This window comes from Ammospiza nelsoni, chromosome 1 (genome assembly GCF_027579445.1).
Source record: "Ammospiza nelsoni isolate bAmmNel1 chromosome 1, bAmmNel1.pri, whole genome shotgun sequence".
Taxonomy (NCBI): Eukaryota; Metazoa; Chordata; class Aves; order Passeriformes; family Passerellidae; genus Ammospiza; species Ammospiza nelsoni.
Window position 1 is genome coordinate 41,488,672 of NC_080633.1, and position 25,498 is coordinate 41,514,169.

General features: G+C 38.2%; 1 protein-coding gene across 2 annotated transcripts in view; it reads left to right on the top strand.

Annotated features, from left to right (window-relative positions):
• Positions 1-24,328, top strand: part of RBMS3 (RNA binding motif single stranded interacting protein 3) — a 443,351-nt gene extending 419,023 nt beyond the window's left edge. For both annotated transcript variants that reach the window (XR_009420205.1, XM_059490845.1), the window contains 3 exons: positions 11,643-11,723; positions 14,250-14,377; positions 18,206-24,328. Coding sequence is in view for 1 of the 2 variants with exons in the window: in XM_059490845.1 (XP_059346828.1) it covers positions 11,643-11,723; positions 14,250-14,377; positions 18,206-18,212 (216 nt within the window). In the remaining variant the exon portion in view is untranslated. The remainder of the gene's footprint in view (positions 1-11,642; positions 11,724-14,249; positions 14,378-18,205) is intronic.
• Positions 24,329-25,498: the final 1,170 nt, after the last annotated feature.

Here is a 25,498-nt window from a genome sequence, read left to right on the forward strand (position 1 = left end):
CCTGTCTGTCAGGCATTTTGCTGTTGCTCCTTAAGTGCTGTTTGGACATCTCTGTCATAGAAAGGGCATTCTTAAGGAGGAAATATGGGTGTTTGAATATGTATTTGGCTTTTCCCCAATCTTGATTCCCTTCCTGGATTATTGTCCTCATAATCTCTATCAGAATTAGAGAGAGGGGAGGAAATTGTGAAGATTTTGTTATTTAGCTTTGCTTCTCATTTTTCACAGAATGTGCTAACTGAAAAAATGTATCGAGAGCAACCATTTCAGCATACTCGTCTATCAAGCTGAGACTGCTGCTACACATTTTTTAGCCCTGTCTAAAACTATTTACATTTAGTACAGTGAGGGCAAGGACAAGACTGATTAAGAGATTTTTTTTCTCCAATGATGGGAATTGCTTTATATTTGGCCAGGTCTCTATTAGCCATAGAAATTATTAAAATTCATACATCAGCACTGAAAACTTTCAGTGCTTGTATTTTCCAGAACTGTAAGAAGGTATTAAAGCACAAATCCATACCAAATGATAATTGTATAAAATTTGAATGCATATGAGGTGATTCTGTCTCCTTTGGAAAGCTAGCAGTGAAAGAACCCAAAGAACAGGCTTGGAATGTTGCTATTCTGCCAGCACTAAGACGCATCTGTTTTACTGGCCCCTTCAAGCATTGCTCACGTTATTCCTGGTAAAATAACTACTAAGCATACTCATAAAGCTCTATTTAATAGTGTCTTTTGAAAAATGAGTACTTGTACCTTTTTATTTTTCAAACAAACCTCATGTTTGCTATGTGTTAAGTTGCTCACCTGTACAAAGTGAGAGTTAAAGCTGAAGCATCAGGCTTGTGATTTTGGCTACTTTGCTTATGGTTCATCAGCTGTGTTGATCACACTTCCCCAACAAAACAGTATAGGTTTAGAAAAATAATAGGTAATAGTGATAGGTTAAGAAAAAAATGTAATAGATTAAGAAAAAATACTATACTATAGGGAAATAGTATGAAAGACCTTCAAGAGTCAAGAATGGGAGACATTCTAAAGAAACCTCTCTCTAGGAGACGAATTACTAAGTAGATTATAAAACAGGAGGGCTTATGGCAAGGAGGGATGGCTATTTTTTGAAGTATTGGGATTTTTTTTTCCTTCTTGCATTTTCTGTTTTGTTCTGTTGGTTTTCATTGTTTTATCTGTTTCATTGTTTGTTTCAATATTTTAAAAAATTTTTGGTATCTTCTTTACCTCTTCCCCTTATCTTTTGGATGAAACAATGACAAATTAGGAGAGATTCTGTGTAATTTTTATCACGCAAGTTTAGGAATTCAACATTATTAGCAAATCATTACATGGTAGATAAGCTGATGACATAGCAGTATAGTTCAGTCCACTCTGCTAAAAGTCAAGGTTTCTCCTTTGTTTTTGTAGCCCTATTGCTGATATGATCCAATGTGTCTCAGAGTTCCTCCCACAGCTGATAGTTAACATACCGAGGGACAGACTGTAATATTCTTACAGTCACATTCTATCAGTAGGGCATTGACTTTAATTTTAAGGTGATCCTTCTTCCACAAGAATTTCAAGAGGTTGTGGAAGTGGAAAGGGAAGATTTCCCCAGAAGTGCTCACTACTACCACTTTCCACAGCCCTGCCATGTAAGCAAAGCTAGTGATCATGTAAATACATTTCAAGATTTTGACACAATTTTTATGCCAATGCGAAGCAATATTTTGTACTGCATCACTTTAAAATACTTTAGGTGCACTGAAGTTGGCACCAGCCATTAAAGGTTAGTATTCTCTAGTATCCCCACCCTATCCAAATATGCATATGGCTTATCTTTTGCTGAAGTTGCAGATAGATGAAGAGTTGGCCAAGCAACACTCATGGTTTCCAGTTTGTGGGAAATCAATCTTATGAAATTTGGTTTCATTCTGATTCATCTTCTAAAAACTCAGAACAAACCAGAAAGATTGTCCCTTGAGCCAGAAATTCCAAACAGAATTTAATTTTCAGAAACAATGCCTCATGTTGTTCCCAATACAAAATCTAGTCTGCAAGACCTTGGCAGCTGCCAACTGGCTTAAATGTCCATCTTGGTTTCTGTCAGTTTTCAGGCAGCAGCTGCAAAACACTCCCAGGATTTCATGTTCCAGAGCAGCCTCAGCATGTCCAATGCTGTGGGCAGGCTTCCAGACTTCCTATTGGGTCAGCTTACAGGTCTGCTTTCTGAGGGCCAGATTAGTCTGGCAGCCAAGTGAGAAAACCCCAGGAATGTTACTTTGGTGAGGCACCTTGGTGGGATTGTCCTGGAAAAAAAAGCAGGGCACTGGCTTGAAGACTGAAGAGGTACTGCCAGTTTCCAGATGCGTGGGAAGAGGTAAGGGCGTCCCAGAGCTTCACATGAGGGCTGAGATGAAGCAGGGCTCTTGGGTCTTGTAAACTCCCTACTCAACCATATCATCTCTGTGTTGGGCTGCCTGGAAGGCCTGAGTGCATGATTTGGGGGATGTTTATCCACACATACCCATGAGCAGGCTGATTTTCCTCGTATCCTTAGGCACAAGGCCCAGCATTTCCCAGAGGGAATGTGTTTCCCCCTGCCTAAGCCTGGACTGGCATGTTCACCATCCATTCAGGAAGGGCAGCTTGCAAGGCATCCCTAATGCCACTGCTGGCTTCCAGGGTAAGCCCCAGAAGGTGACTTGCCCTGGAAGTGGTGTTTCAGGTGTCTGCAAGGTGTTTCAGGCTCACTGAACCGACAGCTTCTCCTCCATCTCTGCATGCAGGGCACTGGTGAACAGCAGTGTTTTTCATGAAGTATTGAAATGGTCCCTGCCCTGCCCTCCCTTCCCACAGTGATATCTTTCATACTTGACCAAATATTTTGGATTCTAAGGATCTTTTAGAGATAAAGGACTGAAGAATATCATGCTTTAGCTGCTATTAACAATGTCCAAGGTGTACACTGGTGGTATAATTCTGTTATCTTACTACCTTTCCTCTGCCAGGCATGACTGCCTTTTCACGAAGGAGATGTTGAAATTCTTCCTGTTTCTAGGAAAACTGGAAATACTAACATTCATGTGCCCTTTTGTCTGTTTTTACTGTTCTTTTTGGTTTGGTTTAGCTTCCAGCTAATTGTCCTGGCTTTCATCTGTTTCATTCTTGGACAGCTGGCCCATGAGCTGTCCACTTTTATCCCTGGTCTGAAAGAGCTGTGGAAAGTGCATGTGATGATTGATGAGCAACTGTTATTTAAAGAGTCTGAGCAGTTCTCCTTTTGTTTCAACCATACAGCACGTTTGCACACAGCAGTCTGCTTCTCTTTAGACTCTTCAAATTCATGGAGATTTAATAACATCTAGAAGACATGTTTACCTCTAGAAAACAATTATTTCTTCATATATATGGATGTGTTATTAATAATAGCTCAGCGTGCTTATATGTTGAGAGATTCACCAACACATTTTATTTTTTTTTACTTATGTTGAAAATATGAAAATGTACAGATCAATTTTCCTTCATCTTACTAGCAGCCATTCATCAGGGACTAATTGGCAGAATTGCAGTTAAATGGAAATGTCTAAGAGTTTCCAACTAAAGGGGTGCATAGGGAATTTTTAAGTATCAGAAGCCACAGTTATAATTCTGCTGCACCACCCTTTTATTCTTCAGTATACAGGATCTGAAAGAAGAATATAAATGTGTGAATTTCACATAGAATCTCAGTGATTGCCACCTCTGGTTGACCAAAAATGATGCAGTATGATTATGATGCAGTCACTATACCCTGATTTTATATGGGGCACTGCAGACAGGACTGTAATAAATCAGGCACTAACCCGTGCTCAGAAACTTGCCCCAGAGAGCTCATAATGTGCATTCATAGGACAGGTACATAGAGGGTATTAAAAAAAAAAACCTCTCTTCCAGCGAAACATGTAAGAACTGAACAATTATGAAAATACAGCAAATTGCCAGAGTCTTGTTCTTTGTTTTAAGCACAGAAGTCTTCCTCTCTTGCAAATGCATCCATCAGACATATGGCATTATTCAAATGATACAAAAAATCATTTTTCACATCTTGGGGCTGTTCATATATGCAGTCATACATGGGGATCAGTCTACATTTCTGTACAGTCTGCATGGATCCCCACCTACAATGTCACAAGGAAGAGTGAAACTATCATGGGCCTTGGTACACCCACATGGACTGCAAGGATCTTTGGTACCCTCAGGTCAAGTTCCTAAAGGAAGTTTCCAATTAATGAAAGATGCAATCAGAATGGAAATTTGTTTTCACATCCTGATGAGTTTTCCTCTGGTTTTGCCCTTTTATATTGATGAGATATCTGGAGGTGGTTTGAGAGTTACTGAGTTCTTTTCTAGTGTCAGCCTTTGGACTAAAAAGTGGTTAAAGTGAATGAGCCAGGTTTTTTTATCTGTTTATACTGCTTGCATTCACTACAGTTGTTACAAAGTGTATGCTAGTGAGAGCTGGTGCACAGCTGTATGTGGGTATCTGACTGTTCTCCTATTTATTTACTCTAAATAGTCTTTATGTGATTAGTCCTGATCACTGTGCTTTAGTAGCAGGACTGAATTTCAGACAGAAGAAAAGACCTGTTAGCTATGGGGGGGGGTTAGCTCATCTGCACTTTTTCTTCTATACCTTTGTATTACTCTGATTTCCACAGATAGGGATTTGTGAAGGATGTTTAGAACTCCTGAAGAGAAAAGGAGATTAGCTTGCAAATATAGTTCTTGAAGTTATTATTCTCTCTACCTTCATTTAACTTGCTCAGAGAATTAGGTAACATCTCATTAGGAAGGTTGAAAGGGAATTGATAGCCAGCATTCCTAAATACATTTGTATTACTGAGCAGCAGGGAAGGAATGTTAAATCCGGTGAAGATTTCTATTCTCTGCCTGAACAATGAGTGCAGTGGCCCAGCGGTGGTATTCTGTTGAATGACAGAGCTGCTCTTGATAGGACTATGGTAATTGTGTGGTAAAATGGAATTATATTATTATATTTTAGGCCTGGCTGATAATTATTAGCAAAATTATTGTAATATATGCAAAAACTTCATATCATTTATTCTCCCATTCTTTAATTGGGAGAAAGTGAAATTAATAACAGCCATTGAATAAGTACAGGATTGAGCTGGAAAATGAGAATGCTTCTGGGTAGCAAAAGATACTTTAAGTTTAAAGTGAAAACTGTGGCAGCTGGATATTGTGTTTCATTGAACTGCCACTGGCACTGATGAACTAGATGGTCCTTTTCTCTTCCTGAGTTCCCATATCTCCATGCCAGACTATGGGATAAGAGGGCACAGCAAGACAATGTTCTTTTCTATTGGAGAACAGAGTATTTTCAAATGAGAAGGTGGAACCAGAGAGAAAAAAGCAGTGGTTTTATTCCATATTTCATTAAAGTTATAACCACCTGACAATGGTCAAAGAGAGACACAGTTTTTGTTCTTTGCAGGGAAAGAGATTTGAAAGTGGAAGGGCACGTTTCCTTCATGGGGTTAAAAAAAAAAAAAGATTAAAAAAAAAGGTAAAAATAAATTCAGCCAACAGACTCATTTCCTTCAGTTTTCCAGCAATGCAAATGTTTTCACATAATTCTGTTAGTGATGCAGTGTCTAGACTTCTCAGATGGTTTAAAAGATTAAAAAAAAAAAAAAAAGAAAAAAGAAAAAAAAAAAGGCAGAAACAAACCCTGGCATTAATTCTGGGAATCCTGAAAAGCTAAGTCATTATCACTGTACTATAGCTCATGTGGTGATAGGAAGCCACAAATAGTCATTGAAGACCAGATTCTGGTCTTATTTCAGATACATGATTTAGCATTTGCTCACATTAGACATCCTGTTTAATCTCCCTTTAGCAGGCTGTGTTGGTTGGTGTAAGGGCTTACCAGCATAGTCTGGTACAAGGCTTCTGTATTTTGGCTTTCACCGTGAGTGAAAAGGCTCCCTGTCTTCTCAGGAACATCAAGGCTGATGATAGAAGGAAAGAGATCTTTGATTCTTGCAACAGATATACATTGGCATAAAACAAAGCAAAACACCAGAAAAAAGCATTTGCACATGGAATGTATAAAAGGCTTCTTAAACATTTTTTCCTTGCTCATTGCCATTTGTCCTTAGCAAGTCTATTGATTCTGAGTGTTGTTTGAGGTTTCCAGATTTACTGCAACATATCTGTTACTATCTCATTTTGTTAGTTCTTTTTTGTTTTCTTTATACCAGGAAACTTATTCAACATTGATCAGATTATTAACTGTTGTCAGTCTCTAAAATCCCACAGAACTCATAGTGACCAAGAGAGTTCATGCATCTGCAGCAGCCTCTGTCTAATCACAGCTGTGTTATTTTATAGGCAACTAGGCCTATAAATAGAACTGAACTTTAGCGTGGTTTCTTATACATTCTGTTAATGATGGCCTTCAGAATTTAAACAGAATGTGCAGCCAAACTCTTCTGGTGATGTAAATGAAATAGTTTGGTCTTGCAAGAGGCACTCTTTCAGGCAGTGTCTCAGCTCAAACTCAGTAACTAATGGCTGGTGTAAGGGGTGTTTGCTATGTACCTCAGCTGTTAGGCAGATGCCTGACTCTGCATTAACCTGGGCCTGAGAAAAGCAGGCTAAGAGCTTATTAGGGCAGATGAATAAATGGACATTACCTGTGCCACAGTCTCAATGTAAAAGCTCCTGCAAATTCCCTGCAGGTGATTCAGCTCCACCTTTGATGGGTAAATCCTATTATCCTACTGCAGCATGCTCCCTCACTCCGTTGGGTACAGGCAGCTGTCTTCCTCCTGTGTTTTTATTTCCCAGTGCCTGTCACCTTTATGGGTTTGGTGTTTGCTGCAGGCTTTACAGGATCCTTGCTGGAGCCAGGCTGGGACACCCTGCTGTTTGCAGATCTCGAAGAAGTGATGTTGCTCTCTGAATTAAACATGATCCTTCTTGAGGGATCTCATTTTGTCCCCTCAACCCACCTCCTCATTTGTTACCTCCTGGCATTTAACTCTTTGTAGTCACAGAGGGCAGTATCTGAAAGAACAGAGGTGTAAGTGTGCATCAACACTCTTGTTTTCTAGCTAGGTATTTTTTCCACACATTTAAGTTGTTTCAAAGTGGTAAAAAACAAAAACCCCATCGGAAAAGACATGAGTAGAATTCTTAATGTAGCATATAGACTAAATTGGTACCTGATCAGTGCAGTCTGAATTAAGCAGTTGGGCATCATAAAGCATGAATCATATTATAATACTGCACATCTTCAGTGCTGAGAACTTTCATTCTCTGTGCCGTATGAAGAAAACAATAGTTTACAAGCAAATTAGGAGCCTGTTGCCACCAGCAATGTAGTTGTTTTCTGTAGTAGAAATTACTGGCTTTTAAAGGATCAGACTGCTGAGAAAAGCTCCCTTATAACCTCCAGATCCATCATCTCTGCCTGTAGAGTCACTATTCATTTTACTGTCAGAAATGAGCAGCTTCTACTTTTAGACCCACAAAGCCTGTACAGCTGTGGAAGAATGAACAGTGGTTTCCTCTGCCTTGCACATAGCTTGTTGAATGACTGATCACATCACAGCACAAGAATCTTTAATCCTGATGGAAACACATGACAATGAAAGGATGCATTTGGGTTCTTCAGATTCTCTCATTTCAATGCTCATAACATTGATATTTAGTGGATGTAGCTGGGTGCTGGGTGCTGCTGAGCTGAGCATATGAGTCATGCTGTCTCTGTCTCACACATATGTGTGGATAAAGAATTATCCAAGTACTGAGTGTGGTTCACAGAGAAAATAAATGTCAGTGGTGGCCTTCTGACATAGATGTCTTCTGTGTTTGCCATCTGCCTACTTCCAAGTTACATGATGTTCTTGAGGTAGATGGGAAGCCATGTGCAGAGTATGTATATTTACAGGAGCTGTAATCCAAATTGAGCTGCATTACAACAGAGTCCCTCAGCTCAAGGATATCCTTAGACTAGAATTTTCATCCTGGGTGGTCTTAAACTGAGTACATATAAAATATTTAACTTTTCTTTAAATCTCAGAATAATTTCTGAATACCTTTTCCACCTCCTAGCCTGGACTCTACTCACTTTAAAAGATCCAGAGCACATTTTTTAATAGAATAGCTAGACAGAGTGTCTGGGGGACCCAGGAAGAGACATAGATTCCAGTGGGCTCATTGTGTGCTGAATATGGAAGCTGCTGAGCAGCAGTGTTCAGGAAGCATTTTGCTAAACAACCAACCATGAATATTCATGACAAGGAATTCAACTCTTGCATTATCCAAACCCATCGTTGTAAGTATCAACACTGACATTGTGCCTTAGCACTGTGTAATCTTTATTTATCCTGTGAGATCAGAGAATTAGGATTATGTAGTTCACAAAGGAAAGAAATACATGTAAACTTGCTTGAGCCAGTGTCAGTTATAAAAAAAAACTAATCTGTCTCCTTTTTCATTACACTGTTAGTAAACAACCTAAGCTGAAGCAGCTTCCCAGCACTACTTCCCATGGTAGAAACTGATCCAGCAGGGCAGACACCTCCAAATTCATGTGGTCTCAGCTGGGACTCCCTTGTGCTGCATGTGAGGGGGACTTCAGATACTAGACACCAAATATGTGTCTCTGAGAACAAAGTCATACTTGTCCTTTATAGGTTGGTAAAGATTTTTACAGAACCTCAGTGAACCCTTCAGTGAGACCCTGGAGACAGAGAACCAGTTCCAACCCTCATAACATGTTTAATTGCTGGCCCAATAACTCTTGCCTGAAATGGTGAGTGTATCTTTACATTTGTAAAGAGGAAGGCATTAAATATGTTTGGACATTCCACTGAAGGGCACCATGTGTGTACCAGTGATACAGACCACTGCTGCTGTGTGATCCAGGGCCATTTATAAAGCACCAGTATTCTGAAGCACTGAAGCTTGGCTAAATTTTCCTGTGACCAAAATCTTTGCCACAGGTACTTTGACTTCATTTGTGCCATTGGTGGAACTAATTTGGCCAACAACATTTTTCTTTTTAATTATAGAACTCTAAGGATTTTTCAGAAAAACTGATCCACTATTAGTACAGATATTTAGACATGCAGAGTGTTATATACAGTGGAGTAGTCACTCTCCTACAGTTCTCCAGGGAGTCTGGCAAGTAACTCCATAGCTTTGGTCTCCAGTGCTTTAAATCATCACTGTTTGGCTGAATGCAGTTAAAACTTCTGCAAAAAAAAATGAAACCAGGAGGTGTGAGTATCTGAAAAGACCAGGGCAAGCAGGCTTTGGCCAGGGCCACCAGTGACACTCAAGTTAACAGTACAGTTTTCCCTAGAGAAAACTGTCTGGTAGTGAAAGAAGCAACATGAAGGAGGATGAAAAGTAAGATCAGGATCTGCCTCAAGAGATAAAAAATAATAGAGTAAGAAACTGCACACCTACTGAGAGCAGTGCTTTTAGAGACAGCAAAGACATCAGTAATTCCCAGACAGTTTCTATTGTTGTACAGAACACAGTGCCAAAGGATTTTGCAAAAACTGAGTGATCTGAATTAACAGGCAGTTGAGTAGTTAATTGTTTGTATATTAAGTCAGATGGGTTTGTGTGTAAGGTAGGGAATGGCAGACAACTGCATCTTATAGGAGTCTGAATGTTGTTCTTCCGCCAGGTTCAAGGAAGACAACAGGGGAAGTTCAAGTTGAATGATACCACTTAATTATTTAAATTAACACTTTCAAATAAACTCTCTATATATTTGTACAAGTGAAGTTGGACTGCATGGATGTTAGAACCCTTGCAGGTCTTTGCAGAGCACTAAGAATGTGTGCTTTAGGTTAATGTTAAATATTGACACATTTAGAACAATGCTACACAACAGATGTCTTCCCAACATGTGAGGGCATGTTACAAGGCAGAATGAATGGAGCAGAAGGAGCTCTGCAACACTCCACTGTAGCACTCTCATTAGCTGTTGATCTGTGAGGCAGGAGAACAGCCCAACTGCACCGAGTACAATAGGGAGAGTTGGCCTAATGCTTTTTGGGGGTTAACCTTCGTATAAAACACTATTGAATTCAATTCTCTTCCTGAAGAACAAGGAAAAAGAGCTGCAGAAAGACATGGCCTGATACAGGCACACAGACACTGAGGGCACTCCTCTCTCTTTGCTCAAGTTCAGGAAAACACTGTGAGTTTGGGAAAAAATACTGTGGTGGTTCTCAACACCATATGCTGCTCATATTGCAAGTATGCCTTCTATGTCACATATGATCCTCACTTAGTTTTTTAATAGAAAACAATTTCACTTAAATACTTTTTATTTTCTTCTACTTGAAAGAATATTTCAGAGTTTAGCTGTAAGATTCTTACATATGCTGTTGTCATTCCCTTAGGCGTTTCTCCAGCACTGCTGCAGTCTTCACCCCACTTTGCAATTTCACAATGCATGTTTGTGACAGGCATATCAAACCATCCAGTTAGTTTAGAATTGAGGTGGGAGAGTGCTTTAAATGTAAATTTTACTATAAACAGCGGAATAAAATCTTGCAAGCACTTCCTAGCTCTGCCAGGAAGCAAAGCTATATTTAACTCATTTTAAAATTCATCAAATACATTGTGGGCTGATTCAGATCTTTGGTGTGTCTTTGAAGATAACATGTAGTGGAAGTGTCATACAGTCAGTTGGGGGATTGGGCACATTCTGAGATTCTCGTCAGTGAAGATATGTAGTTAGGACTGGATTTTAGAAAGAAAAGTACATATAGATCTAAGGACTTAATATCAATACTTTATTTGAAAATTTGAACAATGACTGCTGCATTCAGTTCAAGAGGTTTTTGAGAAGTGCTGTATATAAAGAAATCAGTGCCATAGCAATGACAAAATTCACATGCATACATGAATTTTAAAAAAGATTGTCTTGTAGTACTTGGGAGAGACCGTCGTTCAGAGAAGCTAATACAAATTGTTGCTATAATAATTTGCACAAGTTTCAAAATAGGAAAGATCCCTGGATAGTAAGAATAAGCCATAAGAATTTAGCTAAGGTACCTGTGTACAAAAGAAGAAACTCCAGACGGATCTTGCTCTTGCTCTATTTCTCCTGTCTTGGATTGCACCTATCAGCAGCTTTGTATCCCTGTAAACCCAACTTCTGCTGTTGATGGGGTAAATATAGATTGGAATAAACCTCTCAAATTTCATGCATCATGTTTTGTAGATGTTGTAGGTGTCATTAGATAAGATATATATACATATATAGATATATATAGATATATATGTATGTATGTATACTGCTATCATGTCTCCACCGATTTTTTTGTAAGTGCAAATAGGAGTCTCTTAATTTTAGAGAACAATCTGCTTTTATTAGTGAGATGTTTACTTGCCTATATTTAGATATGACCTGAGTTTGAAGTTCAAGATTATGATTTTTTATAGCTGGGTAAGTTGTACCCAAAGTCCTTACTTAAAAGAAATAATATGCTACAGTCTTATTAAAAGCTCTCTATGGGAAATTGAAAGAATGTCATTTTTCTAACATGGTTTTGTGCATCTTAATTGTGGTTTTCTACTTTTCATTTGCTTTTGATTTGTTCTAGTATATGACTGCTGCTGCACCTATGCAAGGGACCTACATTCCCCAGTACACTCCTGTGCCTCCAACAGCTGTCCCTATTGAAGTAAGTTTATCTCCATCCATTAAAGCAGAGTGAAGGGGGAACAGAACTCTTACTTATTATGTCTTTGTGCACCTGTTGTTTGAAAGGGTCCTAAAGGTTCTTTATGGAGTGGTAGCTGGAAGCTTCCAGCTTATTAAATGAGGACTGCACTTCTCTTTCTCTTTTTGTTTTCTTTCTTTCCTTTTCCTTCTTTTCTCTAACCCCTCTTTTTTTATTTTTTAAATTATTTGCAAGGGCTCTTGTTTTGCATTTGTTTTGTTGTACAGCAGGACATGGAATAAAAACATCAGTGATTATGACTATTTTTTCCCCATGTACTTGGGAGGGAGATGGGAAGAGACAGGAAAACAAACCCAGCAGGCAGACCACGAAACCAAAAGAGATTTCAAGAAGAGAAGATTGCAAGAGGGTTTGATGCGGTCCTTAGCAAGCATAGGTAATTGCTGAAACATTTAGCCACCAGAAAAAGTGATTGAGCAATGGAAACCTTCCTCTTGTATATACAGACGTGGAGGATGCTGCACTGACTGAGTGCTTTTCATCCTTGAGGAAGGATTCGCTCCCTCCCTCCTTGGGGCTGAGTCATGCTGATGACAGTCTAATGAGTAAGTATTTACTCAACCCTGTAGACCACAAGCTGCTGGGAGAGCGTCAGCTTGGCCTCCACTTCTGTGAAGCTTCATAAGGGCAGCTGAGCACAGCGAGAGGAGGGAGCCTTGGCATCCTCTTCCCTGTGTGTTTCTCTTTGGCACTACCCTCTCTTATTAACAACTTCTGCCCTACTCTGGGGTAAGGCAAGGAGTGCCAGGGTCTCTGTACTTCTGTCTTCATCTGTGTGACCTTTGGATTTTGTGCTATTACTACTCTGTGCTTTGAGGATGTGAGTTAGTGGTACTGCTGGCGTGGCTTCACCAGCAGTCAAGTGGGCTTATCCTGTTTCCTCCTGGTTCTTTGCAATTATTCCCAGATAAGGTCCCACAGGAAAGGCTACTGCTGTTCTGTTGTACTGAGCTAGTTATGTTTCAGTCTTTTTTGCCTCGGTATGATTCTGCCTTAAACCTCATTTGTTTGCAAATGCACTGTGAGTGCCTCTTTTCAATTGCCATTCTTAAGTCTAAATCAGGCAGATACAAATCTGAATTAAAAGGAGATGGTGGGAGAGAGAGTGGTTCATATCATGGGGTTGTCTGCACACCATGCTGACCTGTCCAAATGAGAATTAAGGTTAATTTGAATTACTTGTCAAGCCCTCTTCCCTATCCCTTGCTAGTGCAGTCATGCCTTCTAAAGTAACTCAATGTCATAATTATCTACTATAATAATCAAAATGTTATCTGAATCTATAGCCTGTTTTGCTCTTATCCAGTGATGATGATTATTGTTAATGTTTATCTGTATTCATGTAGCATCATGAACCAGGACCCTACCATGCTGGATGCTCCACAAGCAGAGACCAAAAAATACAGTCTCTGCCCCAGAGAGTTTACAATCTCAAGATGAGGTGGACAAAAGGAGAAGGATAAAGACAAGGAAGTAGACAGAAAAAAATAATACTGGCAGTCTGCTAAGCAGTAGATACAAAGAATTTCTGAAAAATGAAACTGATATTTTAACAGATGCTTTAAAATAAACTACCTGTTGTTTACACGAGGCTCAAATAAAAACAAAGCAAGTGCTTTGTGCTCCCTCTTCTGGCTCTGTTGTGTGCAATAGAGTAATAAAGTATGTTCCCTGAAGATACTTGCTATTCATGAGACCAACACACCAAGCATGAGAGTAGAGGAAAGAAAATGTATCTTGCTTTGAAAGCATACAAAAAACTTAAACCAAGTTCAGACTGTCTAAATAGGATAAGAAATTGTGCATAATGTTACATTCATGAATATAATCTTTTATGTATTTACTTATCTACTTTTTGCAAATATATAAACAAAACAAAACTTCTTTGGAGCTTTGACTTAACAGATTAAAGTCTTTAGTGTAAGGCAAATTTATTTTTGAAGGGAACATGTATAGAGACAGTATGTAGAAGAGGACATTCTTCTAAGGTGACTCAAATTCTTTTGAATGTGTAGTAAAGTGGAAAGTGGTGGGTCTAGATTCTGCCTTTATTGCATTTTAAACCAAACAAAATAAATGTGAACTCACTGTGAAGTTGGGCTAGCTAATCAAGAATTAGAAGAGGTATGTATACATTGTGAAAAAGCCAAGTAAAACTCAGAATCCACCAAAATCAGAAGATTTGCCTCTAGCTTTGAATGGGCAGGGAACTGCCCTTGAGGAGGGTGTTTTTTGCTGCAACCTGTGAGAGCAAAGTTCTGCTGGTAGGTTGAGAAAACTTCTTGTTGCTGAATTAGCTTTCTAAAACTGATGGAGTTTGTTGTGTTAGCATGTGGTTCTGCTACCTCAAACTCTCTCGATCTCTAGAGAAATGTGTGAAAGGTGAGCTGGTGCTGAACTCTTGTACGCAATTCACTGCCATGAGCAAAATTTTTAAGTTTTTCATCTTCTCATTTGGTTCCCTAGGGTGTTGTTGCTGATACTTCTCCACAGACAGTAGCATCTTCATCACAGGAAGCCAGTGGTCAACAGCAACAGATGACAGTGGAAACATCCAGTGAACATGCGCCTGCATATTCTTACCAACAGTCTAAGTAAGTAGGCATAGGCTTTGGAGTCAGAAGGGTTTGCTTCTTGATTATAGCAGGCCAAATTTGACTCCCTCTTTCAGAAATATAAATTCTGAATAGCTTTGTTAAGTTCTGATGAATTCTGGATATATAGCACTGTAATTAGCAAAAGGTTTTGGCTGACGTCCTCAATTTGGCAAAATGTCCTTGAGCTCCTGCCCACAGTGATATGCTCTTTAACTGTCTGCTGCTTTTCTGGACTCAGAAGGATCTCAACAACTGTGTTAACAATCATCATGCTGGGCTAAAGCAGCATCTGGCATCAGAGGTTAAAAAGGGCTTAAATTTTGCAGGGGTGAAAATATTGGCACAGCGCACATTGGCACATGTAAAGGTTTCTTTCTGAAAGTGTAGTTAATGAAGCAGTATAAATTACCCCAAGTTGGTATTTGTGATTGTGCAAAACTGCCATGCAGATACGGAATAGGCAAAACCTGGAAATGGAAGAAGAGGGATAAGAAGGAGGTGGGTAGAAGCACTGCTCAATCTGTCTCCATTCTTCTGCTCCCTTTGTTTACTTCCCATGGAATACCTTGGAAAGTTCAAACTTTATAAACTGACAGCTGTATTTAAAACTTCTAAAGAGTCCCTTCATCTTCAGAATAATCTCTTCAAACACAACTTCTCTTTGCTACAATAAAAATCTTCACAAAGGGAAGGTTTCATATTGACAGGATGCTCACTGGGATTGATAAATGTTGGTCAGATTCTAGGAAGAAGCACAAATCCAGTCTTTCATTAATACATGTATATTGAACACCAGCATCACTTTGAAAATAGAATTATACATGTTTTATCTTGGGGAAGAAAGTAGAGAAATAGCCAGACAAGAAATACGATAAATATGTCAGTCAATGCATCATGACTCTGTACTTACAGAGGCATCAGATACAAGCTGGTATAGAAAAGATTAGAATTATAACAATTTGTCAATTGCTTTACTTCATTTTTGACCTCTGGAAGTGAAAGATGCATTTGTTTTTCTACCATATGAGTATCAAATGGTTTCAGATTTATGTGGTTTTGACCACAATAAAAGAGAAGACTATTTATTGTCATGCCTATATCTGTATGTACATATTGCAAAAACAATCAATCACAAGCTACCCAATTGGAGACACACACTATGCATGCTTATCCTTTCTAGCTGCCAGTCTCTCTAGCACCTATAAATAAATGATTGCAAAATACTTACAGCATATAAAAGGCAAAGAGAGAAATATGTGTCTGTACCATCCTGTTGACTTGTTTTAATGAGTGTGTTCTGTAGCACTTGGATCTGATGATTTTTGTGTCTCAGTTCCCTTTCTCTTACATCTCAAAGAAAAAGGACTTAGGTCTAGAAGCCCTCATAACATAGCTGTGAGCTGCAGATTCTGGCATTTTTCCAGCATAGGAGAAAACTACATTGCAATTCTTTATTGAAATGGATGCTGTGTTTCTTGCTCGTGTGGTGAATTCCCTGAAAATGAGATCCCTCATCTTTCCTTGTCAGCTACAGCCTTTTTGCAGCGATGAATATACTTGTAATGGCACTGGCATTTATATTCAGAGGACTTTCTTTCTTTTTTAATCAGACAGGCAGATCCACCACAGATATTTTTTTTTTTATTGTGCTTATTTCAGTATTTTTTTTAGTCTGAAATTGGCCCTCTATTTATAACTGCCAGTTGCAGACAGAAATGCAGTGTGGGAAGCTGTAGAAAAAACCAAAAATATACACAATCTTTGTCTTTAAAAATTAACTTCTGATGGAATATTCCAGTGACTCTTAATATAAAACCAAGTGAATTTGTTTTGTAATTAAAATATTATTTTATTACTCTGCTTTTCAAAGGGCATATTTATTAATAACAAACATCATGCCAGATACAAAACGATGATTGTCAGCGTGAGATATAAGAAAATAATTTACATGACTTGATAATGATTTTGGCAGATATAGGCAAAAGAACAGGCAGACTATATAAAATTATTTCTTGGGAGCTGATCAGTCAGGAGAAAAGTTATAATGGTATATTTCCTTACATTTATTTTCTTTGCAACAATCATGAAATTGCAGGCAACGAAGGAGAGAAAATGTACTAAGAATGAACTGGGTGGTATAAGGACTCTGTACTCTCTTTGTAAGTAAAAATAAACCATGAAACTTGGAATTTAAATTCCACTTTCTAATCAGCATACGTGTTCTTTTATTTAATATGCTGAATGCTGTACTTGAGGATCCCACCCACAGAGTTCAGAAATGGCAACTTCATGGCAAAAACCTGGCTACATATTGTGTAGATAAAAAAAGCCCTTGATTCTGAGCAGAGGAATCTACTTGATGAGGAAATCACCTTAATTATTTTAGACCCTACTCCCGTTTCTCCTTGTAAATATTTAATTTTGCACATTAAAGCATGAAGACTATGAAGTGGAGATCAATGGATATCCTTGCAACCAAAAAGTATATTCTCTTACCTCCAAGCAAAACTCTGCTGGACAACATACTCTGATTTTAAATGTGGAAAGAAATGTGTTTTTCTAGAGCCTTTTGTAGGCAAACTCAATGCCAGGTTAGATTAGAGGGCTTGTGCTGTGTTGGTGATATTGGACTTTCACACCTATGGCAGCCACTTGACCCCTAGGGGCAGTAAAATCTCAGGAGATGAGCTTCCAACTTGAGTAGTCCTACCAGAAATTATGCATAGAAAATCAGAAGAAAATAATTAATTGTTGCATTCCACATAAATCTGTTCTTAACTTCCAAAATATTAATGAATGCAATGAAAAAGCCCTTTGGCAAATTTAATATTTAAAATTGTAGTTCTGTATTTACACTCCCAGACAAAAAGTTCTGTGGCAAATGTTAGGTCATCAACTTTCTTCAAATTTAACTCCTAATTTTAAAATTTATTTTAAACTAGGCAAGGCAAATGCATTAATATTTGCAAAAGGAAAGGTGCTGGACTTTCTTGTGTTGAACTTTGGTCAGGAAAGGATTTTTTCCATGTAAGCTTTAAAGACTCTGGGAAAGGTAACAGCTGACCCTTACAAATAGCCCCAGACACAGAATATAATTTTTATGTAGGTTTTGGGCCTCTCTTAAAGATCTCATACAGTCTTTTTCAAATAAGCTAGATGCGACAGATCTTTAAGTGACATGAAACATCAAAAACATAAAATGAGAGGTATCTTCTGTAGGAAGAAGATTTATTATTTTCCTTATTCTCTGTGATAAATTAAGAAAGATGTTACACTAGATGATAAAAAATATATATTTTTCTAATTAATATTGCTTTGAAGGTTTCTGCTAAGTTAGCCTTAACTGGCTCATTAAGCAGACTGCTCCACAGTGTAATTGTTCTTGCCATCAGAAAATGTGCTCTTTCTAGCAAACTGGTTGTATTCTTTTATTGTAATTTTATCTTTCATTTTATTATTAATACCCAAAATAAATAGTGGCACTTGTTATTATGAAAATATTCACCCTCCTACTGAATTACCTGTGAAAGATTTACACAGTGTTAAGCCATGTATTCATCTCATTTTGGTGCAGTTAGACTGCCTATTAATGCCTAGCATTCCAAGAGTAAATTCATCTGCTTAAGATGTGTTAATGTCCCCAAGGTAGGAGTTCCCTATTTTTGCCTCACTATTTTCAGCTTAGTGGTGGTATCATATTTAAACAGCTGCAAAGTCAGTTTAGCTTGGAAAACTTTTAAAGGGAATTGGGTGGAAAAAAAGGAGAGGAGGCTATTTCAAAGTTGTTTTGACTTAATGATCACTTTAATTCAATTGTTTTTACAGACAATAAACAGGACTGAAGAATGTCGGTCTGAAATCTTTGCCTTGAATGGAGAAACTTCACTGAACAAGAAGTTGGCTTCCAGTTTGCACAGGCGTCAAATGAATGCTTTTTTTTTCTACCTTTCCCAACGAAAACAAAACAGTGTTTTTATGTGCTGTGCAAATGGTTCCGTCATGTAGTCTGACAATTTTATTTTTGCTATTTTTTTTCAACTAAAAGAAAAACCCAGAGGAAAAATGCTGGGTTGACATTTCATCTGGATGAACATTTGAATTCAGAATTTACCTGGAGGTGTAGCTAGATTTTTTTTTTTTAAGCAGAAAAACTGATGATGTCAAGAGGGAGCAAGTTGCGATGAAAACCAATTGTCTTCCTCAAAAATTAAGCTACTCTTTTTCTCTAATTTTCTTTTTCTTCTTGTTTTAATCTAGAGTATTTTTTGGTTTTTTGTTTTTTGGTTTTTTTTAAAAGAAATGTTTAGGTAAGGTTTATCTTGAATCTTAATTGCCTTAATTTTAAGGACGTCAAAGGCTCTCAAGGCAAGCTGTCAACGTCTTGTTAGAAAACCCGAGAATGAATTGAAACTGCTCACACCGGTGCTGGTGCAGAAGTTTAATAGACTGAGTTTTTGGGGTGAACAAAAAATAAACTGTACAGTTTAAAAGAAAATGATTTTCTTCTTTTGAAGAAAAGTTGATGATAAAAGGAACTGTGGCAACTGAAAGGATTGGAAAAATGCTGGGACTTTTATGAACTTTGTCTTAAGTGTTGACAGAAAAAAAATCTAGAAGGCTAAAGCATTTTACAGTAAAGTTATTGAATTGAGAAAAAAACTTGCTGCATTATAGAGAATGCAGGGTTTTTTTCTTGCAGAATGCAGATTTTTTTATTTACGAAGCGTGATCGCTAGCAAAAGCATTAGTGCTTTTTATCTGCAGTCTTTTTTATGAGCTTTAAGAAGTTTTTAGTCTGCTTTGCTTGTCACATTGCAAAAACCTAGCTTAAGAGCATTAAAAAAACTTAAGTAGATAGGAGCTTATGGTCAAAAAAAGTGCAAAAAAAGCAATAGATAGAAGAAATTGTTGACAATTTCTGTAGTCTTTCCTAGTTGTGAACAAATGCAGCCTATGGATGGCCTATTTTATACCAAAGATGAAGTGACACCCTAACGCAGTCCAGAAGATAGAGGGTTTTTTTCTTTTTTTTTTATCTTTATTTGACCTACATGGCCGGACCAGTTCTTACTTTCTTGTTTGTTTAAACTATCTTCCACTGGTGATTTACATACTGCATATGTTTGTAGTGGAAATTTCAGAATAGTTGGTATCAGAAGCTGTCCAAGTTTTTGATTATGTGCTTTGGAGAACATTCCAAAGCAAGGGGGATTGGGCTACCAACTAATCTGTCCAGGCAGGCTTTAATTTTGGGGAGTTTTTCTCTTTAATTACCTGATCTTTGGTATTTCTACTGAAACAACAGTCTTCCTTCTGAATTCTAACATACCAATTCATTTCTTCACCTCAGTCTTTGTCATCGTCCAGCATGCATAGCCACCTTAATTGTGCATTTATTTCTCAGTGTTGCATTTGAGTTGCCAGGTAGATATAAGAGAAAGCAAACTTGATATCTGTTCTCATTTTAGCTTTCCCATACAAGCGCAAATTTTGAAAATTACGTCGTATTGTCATGCAGGCGGGAAGTTAAAAATTGTTCTTCTCTGCTATGATTTCTGTTGTCTTAATATGTTGGCTGACAATCACTAATTAGTATGATCAGGCAAAAAAAAATTAAATTTAATCCACCAAAACCTGTTTTAGGAATGACAATTACTTTCCATATATAAATCTTTATTATGGCCCTTACTTCTTCTAAACAGACAAATGAAAAAGGTGAGAAGGAAGTCAAAAGATGATTTTTTTCCTTAAGGAGGCAGAAGTAAAGCAGCATTTCATATATACATACATACACACATATCTATGTGTAAATATTAAACCAAACATTTTTAAACTTTCCTCCATCCAGAAGAGAGGGGAAGGCTCATCACATTTACTGTGGTGGATTAGACACAGGGTATCCATTAAAAATAAAGAAAATGAAAACATATGTTTTGGATCAATCTGATTCAGCTGCCCAATCTTAAAAAGAGGTCTGTGTTTCCCTAACCTGACTTTTCTGGGGAAAAGAACACAATTATTTTTTTAAATTGATAAAACAAGATCGTATTTTTTAACATAATGGGAGGGGGGAGGGGGTTTCTCAAGTAAATGCTGCTAGGTGTGCAACACAGAAAAGAGAGAAATGGGAGTTCTCATGGTTCTTCACCATAGGAAGAGGGCCTGATTTTCAGAAGTGCTAAAACTTCTGCTTCCTCCAAAGTAGTTGTTGGTATTCAGCACTTCTGAAAACCAGATAATGCCAAAGTAAAAGAACAACATCATCCCCAACATGTTTTTAATTCAGAAACAAACCCCAAACCTCTCTTTCTGTTTCATGTGCTGTCTTATCACTTGTTGCTTTTTGAGAGGGGCACTTGAATTTTGTCCTTGGATAAAGGTTCCCTCTTTCTTTAGAGGGCATATGAGGGAAAAAAATCAATCTAGCCTTATTTTCTTCCTTTCTACACATACTTTCTTTCTGTCTCTCTCTGAATTATTTGTACAAATGGAGATAACCCCAGGCACAAGTCAGTTAAATATGAAATAAAGACATTTGTTTCTGTGTTAGTTCTAATGTGACACACAAAAAGTCTCATTTACTATCAACAATGAGGCTACAAGGTAGCTACCATGTGGCTGATGAATATGCTGAGGTACCTTCTTGTTTCTATTCAAAACTCTGCTGCTTTATTTATACATTCAGAAACATTTTCTTATTTTTTTCAGCAAAGTTAAACAATCTCAGTGTTTTTTATTAAGCTAGGCAGGCAACATGATATCACAGTGCCTGTCACTCACTTTAAAGTGTTTCAAGTGCATTCTGTATTAGAATTGTTTCCTTTCTTTTCCATGCTATAATGTTCAATAGTGTTTGAAATCAAAAGAAACAAAACAAAGAAGTAGAGGAAGAAGAAGAGGAAAGAAAATGGACCCCTTAACTATAATTCATCATTTTACTGATCCCAAAAAAAAAAGTGAACTGGTACTTGAAATCTATGAATTGTAAACACTGTGAGCCTTGATTATAAACAGTCATAGATCATAAGGTAAGAAAAAAGCTTATTTGGAACTTACAAAATGCTCAGAAGGTCGTAACTCGTTTCTAAAAGTTAAAAATGAGATAAAAGTGAACAGTGAAATAGCAGCACACTTGCTGCATTGGTGTTGTCACTTGGTGGCCTCTGAAACCTTAAACTGGTTTTCTTTATGTCTGTTCTGGCTAATATGGTTTTTTGAAGGTTTGTAGTTATGCTGTGTTTAGTTTCTGGTTTCCATTTTTTTTTTTTAAGACCTGAATTTGTAAAGTCAATATCTTTGTCTGTCTTGCCAAATTAGCTTTAAATATCAGGAGAGTTCCTGAAAGATTGCAGAAGCAACTCTAGATGTCTAAGGCAATGGTGCCTGGCCCGGAGGTCTAGAAGTAATATCAAATCCATAAACTGAACTGCGTACGTACTTTCCATCACACCTGAATTCTTATAAGTAATCAAATCTGGATGTTCAGGTTTGGTAAATTTTTTTTACCTTAAAAGAGAAATACAAAAGGGGTGTCAGAAAACTATGAATTATGGCTAGAAAATTCTGAATACCTGGACTTGTCACTTATCATTGAGGGAAAAAAGAAAAAAAAAAAAAAAAGACACAGTGGAACTGAAGAGAGTGTTATATTTGCAGGTGCTGACCCGAGTGTAGATCAGGGCACTGAAAAAATCTCACTGTTCCCGCTGAGATTGCAGAGGAACTCTTCTTCCTATCTGGCTCTACTGCTGGTTTTGTAAGCACTTTTCACCTGTGACAGTCAGGCCTCAAGTTGTGAATGTCCTCTTTTTGCCTTCTGGTGAAACAGACTCTTGAAATGTCCTTAGCCTGTGCTTACTTGTGTAGTTCTGTTTACCAAGAGACTGCCTTGGTTGTGTTGGTCAAGAAATCCACCGTAATGCAGAATGAGGCATATCTGAGAGCAATTGCATCACATTGTATCATCTTCTGCTATGGATGCATGCCCAAACCTGGAAGATAAAGGCTGGTCATTAGAGAAGTGAGGGCTTAAACTTTCAACGGGCAATTGGACTGTAGCATTCAAATGGATTTTTACTCGAGTAAAAATCAAATGAAGGGTATTATTTATGTATGTATGTGTACCAAAACTCAGCAAATTTGAGGAAGCCTGCATTGTAATAAAGTTTATTTTTAATATGTCATAGTATTTGGATCTATATTATGTTGTTTATGGTACTGAAGATTGAGACTGATCCTAAGTGTTTAAAAAATTGCCATGCTTCATGGTTTTAAGCTTGATGGTGCTCCTCATGCCACTTCATTTTAATGCTGAGGTTGACATGAGCAAAACAGGTTTAGGCAGACTCACTTAACTCCACCTATAGCAAGAGTCATGCTAAAGAGTGATAATGTGCTTAAAGTAATGAATCAATCCATTTTTAGTGATGAGACCAAATGTGGTAGTTGAAGATAGTAATGTTTGATACACGCGTGGTCAACATTTCCTTTCAAAACTTTATTTAACATGAAATTGGTCTGGATATAAAAGAAGTGCCCTAGGGTAGGGGATTTTCCTGGTCTTTCCCGGTAGCCCACGTGAACCAAGAAAACAGTCACGGTGTGATGGAAATGCAAAACAGAAAACAACAAAACTGCTGACATTTGGTGCATTGGTCTTTTCTGTTTAATGACAATTGACTCTAGTAACGAGGACTCCTTTCATTTCTAATACCCATACCCACAGTCATGCACGCACACGTTCTCAGAAGGAGGGCTGAGTGAGCAGCAGAATTCTCCTCCCCTTCAGTGGAGCAGATTTCCAGAATCTCAGCAAGCAGCAAAGATGCAGAGTAAGGAGAGTTATTTTCCTCTCAAAAAGAGCACCAACTTTTTCTATCTTGCTCCTGTCACCCAAATAGGCTAGAGCTCTGTATTTACCCCAGAGATTTATTCACCTTTGTGCCTCAAAGCAGGCAGAAGAGACCCTTTCTTCTCCCCCTTATTAACATGCTCTTTGTTAAAATTGAACAAAAAATTATGACAGTAAAGCTGTAAAAGAAATTAATCCCAGCACTGATTCAGGTTTCCATGATAAGAAAAAATTCTTGTGTTTATTGAAGTTGTTCAGTTCAACTGTTAATTCCCCAACAGTGACAGCTGAGTTCTTTCACCTTAATAAAAATGTGTAACGAAGTGGAAAATGTCAGCCCTTGACAGGTTCACAAATCCATTTTTCCTTGTAGGTCCAAAGCCTGCAAGTGTAAGCACCTTCCAATATCTGGATCTGTTGTCCTTAAAAGAGTACCTGCCCAACATTAATTTTCTGCCTTTAAGTGTCTTTCTCTTGGATAATAATTTTATGAATTTGGTGAAATTTACAGTCAGTTATATTTTTAAAAGCCCAAAAATACAGCCTAAAGAAGAGAACATGATGTTTATGTAATTGAAGTATTATTAAATATGATGTATTTCAGAGTAGAAGAAAATTCTACTATCTTTTTGAGGCAAAACAATTTTATGTAAAACCAGGAAGTGTACAGAATTAATTTAGGAATTTTTAATTGTTTTCCTTTTTAAAGGAGAATGAATAGATTCTATCTGTAAGAAAAATCAAAGCAGCTTTGAAAGCAGATGAACTTCCTATCAAGAAAACATGTATCACAAAAATGGGTCAGAGGTTCTTTACAGCCCTTACAGACTTCACTGCAGCCAAAATGTAGAATACAGAACCTCTGTGATACATTTAAATTATGAATCTTATTTATATGGGCATCTGTGTGCTGATGTCTCAGAATGTCTCTGAAAGATCTGTACTGCTATGATTTTTTTTTATGTTTTCCATTTGTAACACAGTCCTAAATAGCTGCCATTTTCCCACTTCTGGGGCTTTCTGTAGATCAGTGGATGTTAGGTTTAAACTTCTGTTTTCTTTGATGAAGCTTTCAATAAAAAAATAAAGAAAGAAAAGAGCTGGGTGACTCTGTGTTCTTGTGGCACCTTTCTGGAGAGGCTTCCCAAGGCTCTGACTCTTGTGGCTGAGCACAGAGGGAGCAGAAAGGCTTTGCAGCAAAGTCTGCCTCTTCTGCACCTTCACCAAATGGAAGGGAGGAATCAGAGAGACAGGACAGCTCTGCTGCACAGCCACCCCCGTGCCAGGAGGTGAAATCCAGGAGGAAGCGCTTCTCCCACCAGGACTGAATGTACACTGCTGGTGGGGATCTGCTGTCCATGCTCTCAGCTGTGCACCTGCTAGAAGAACATTGCCTCTGCTTCTGAGGTTTATTTTAAAGAGTGACTTCAGGGCAAAAGTTGCCACATGGAAGACAGAAAATCTTTACTTGTGGAATAAGTACAGCCTAAGCATGGTAGAGTGAGCCATACTTCATCTTGAAAGGAAAGTGGAAAGTAAACTGCCACCTCAGCCGTATCTCACAGGGAGCAAGGTATTTGGTGCATTCCCTGTGGCTGCTTCACTCAGCAGCTCTCTTGTTGCCATGTGCATTTCTTCCCACCAGGCAGTTTCTGTGGGAAAGGTGAGAATGGGGTGGAAGGGTCCAGCTCCAGTCTCCTCCCCAACTAAACAAAGTGGCTTTGTTCACAGGTTGGGAATCACTGAGTGCTCCTTTTTACCTACCAGGAATGTGCCTGTCTCCCTCAGCCCTATACATGTTTTGTGGGATCACCTGCACACTTTCTTTTCTCTTTATTTTGCCCAATGAAATACGCATTGACGATCTTCTAATTCCCTTCAGCTTTATCAGGAAAGAACAAAGAAATCCTTAGAGGAATAAGATGAGGAAGCAGGTGAGAGGGGATTTTGCAAGTGCACTGGTACTGAAATGTGCATTAGTTCTGGCTGTGATGATGGTGAGAAAAGGAGGAAGGCAGGAGGCTGAAGGTGCAGCCTGCCTGGAACTCTGAGTGGTGGCTGAGGAGCCTGGGGAGATCAGCAGAAAGTGGGACACTGTGTTCCACTAACACAGATGGTGCAGAGGTGGTTTATAGCTGATGTTCTGGGGTCAGGTTTGTCACTGCCAGGACTGCTCCATTTCCAAGATCATTCCACTGCAAGCTCTACTAAAATGAAATTGCTAACAACTGTGGCACTAGTGGGTTTGATTTTATTGTCTGTCTCCA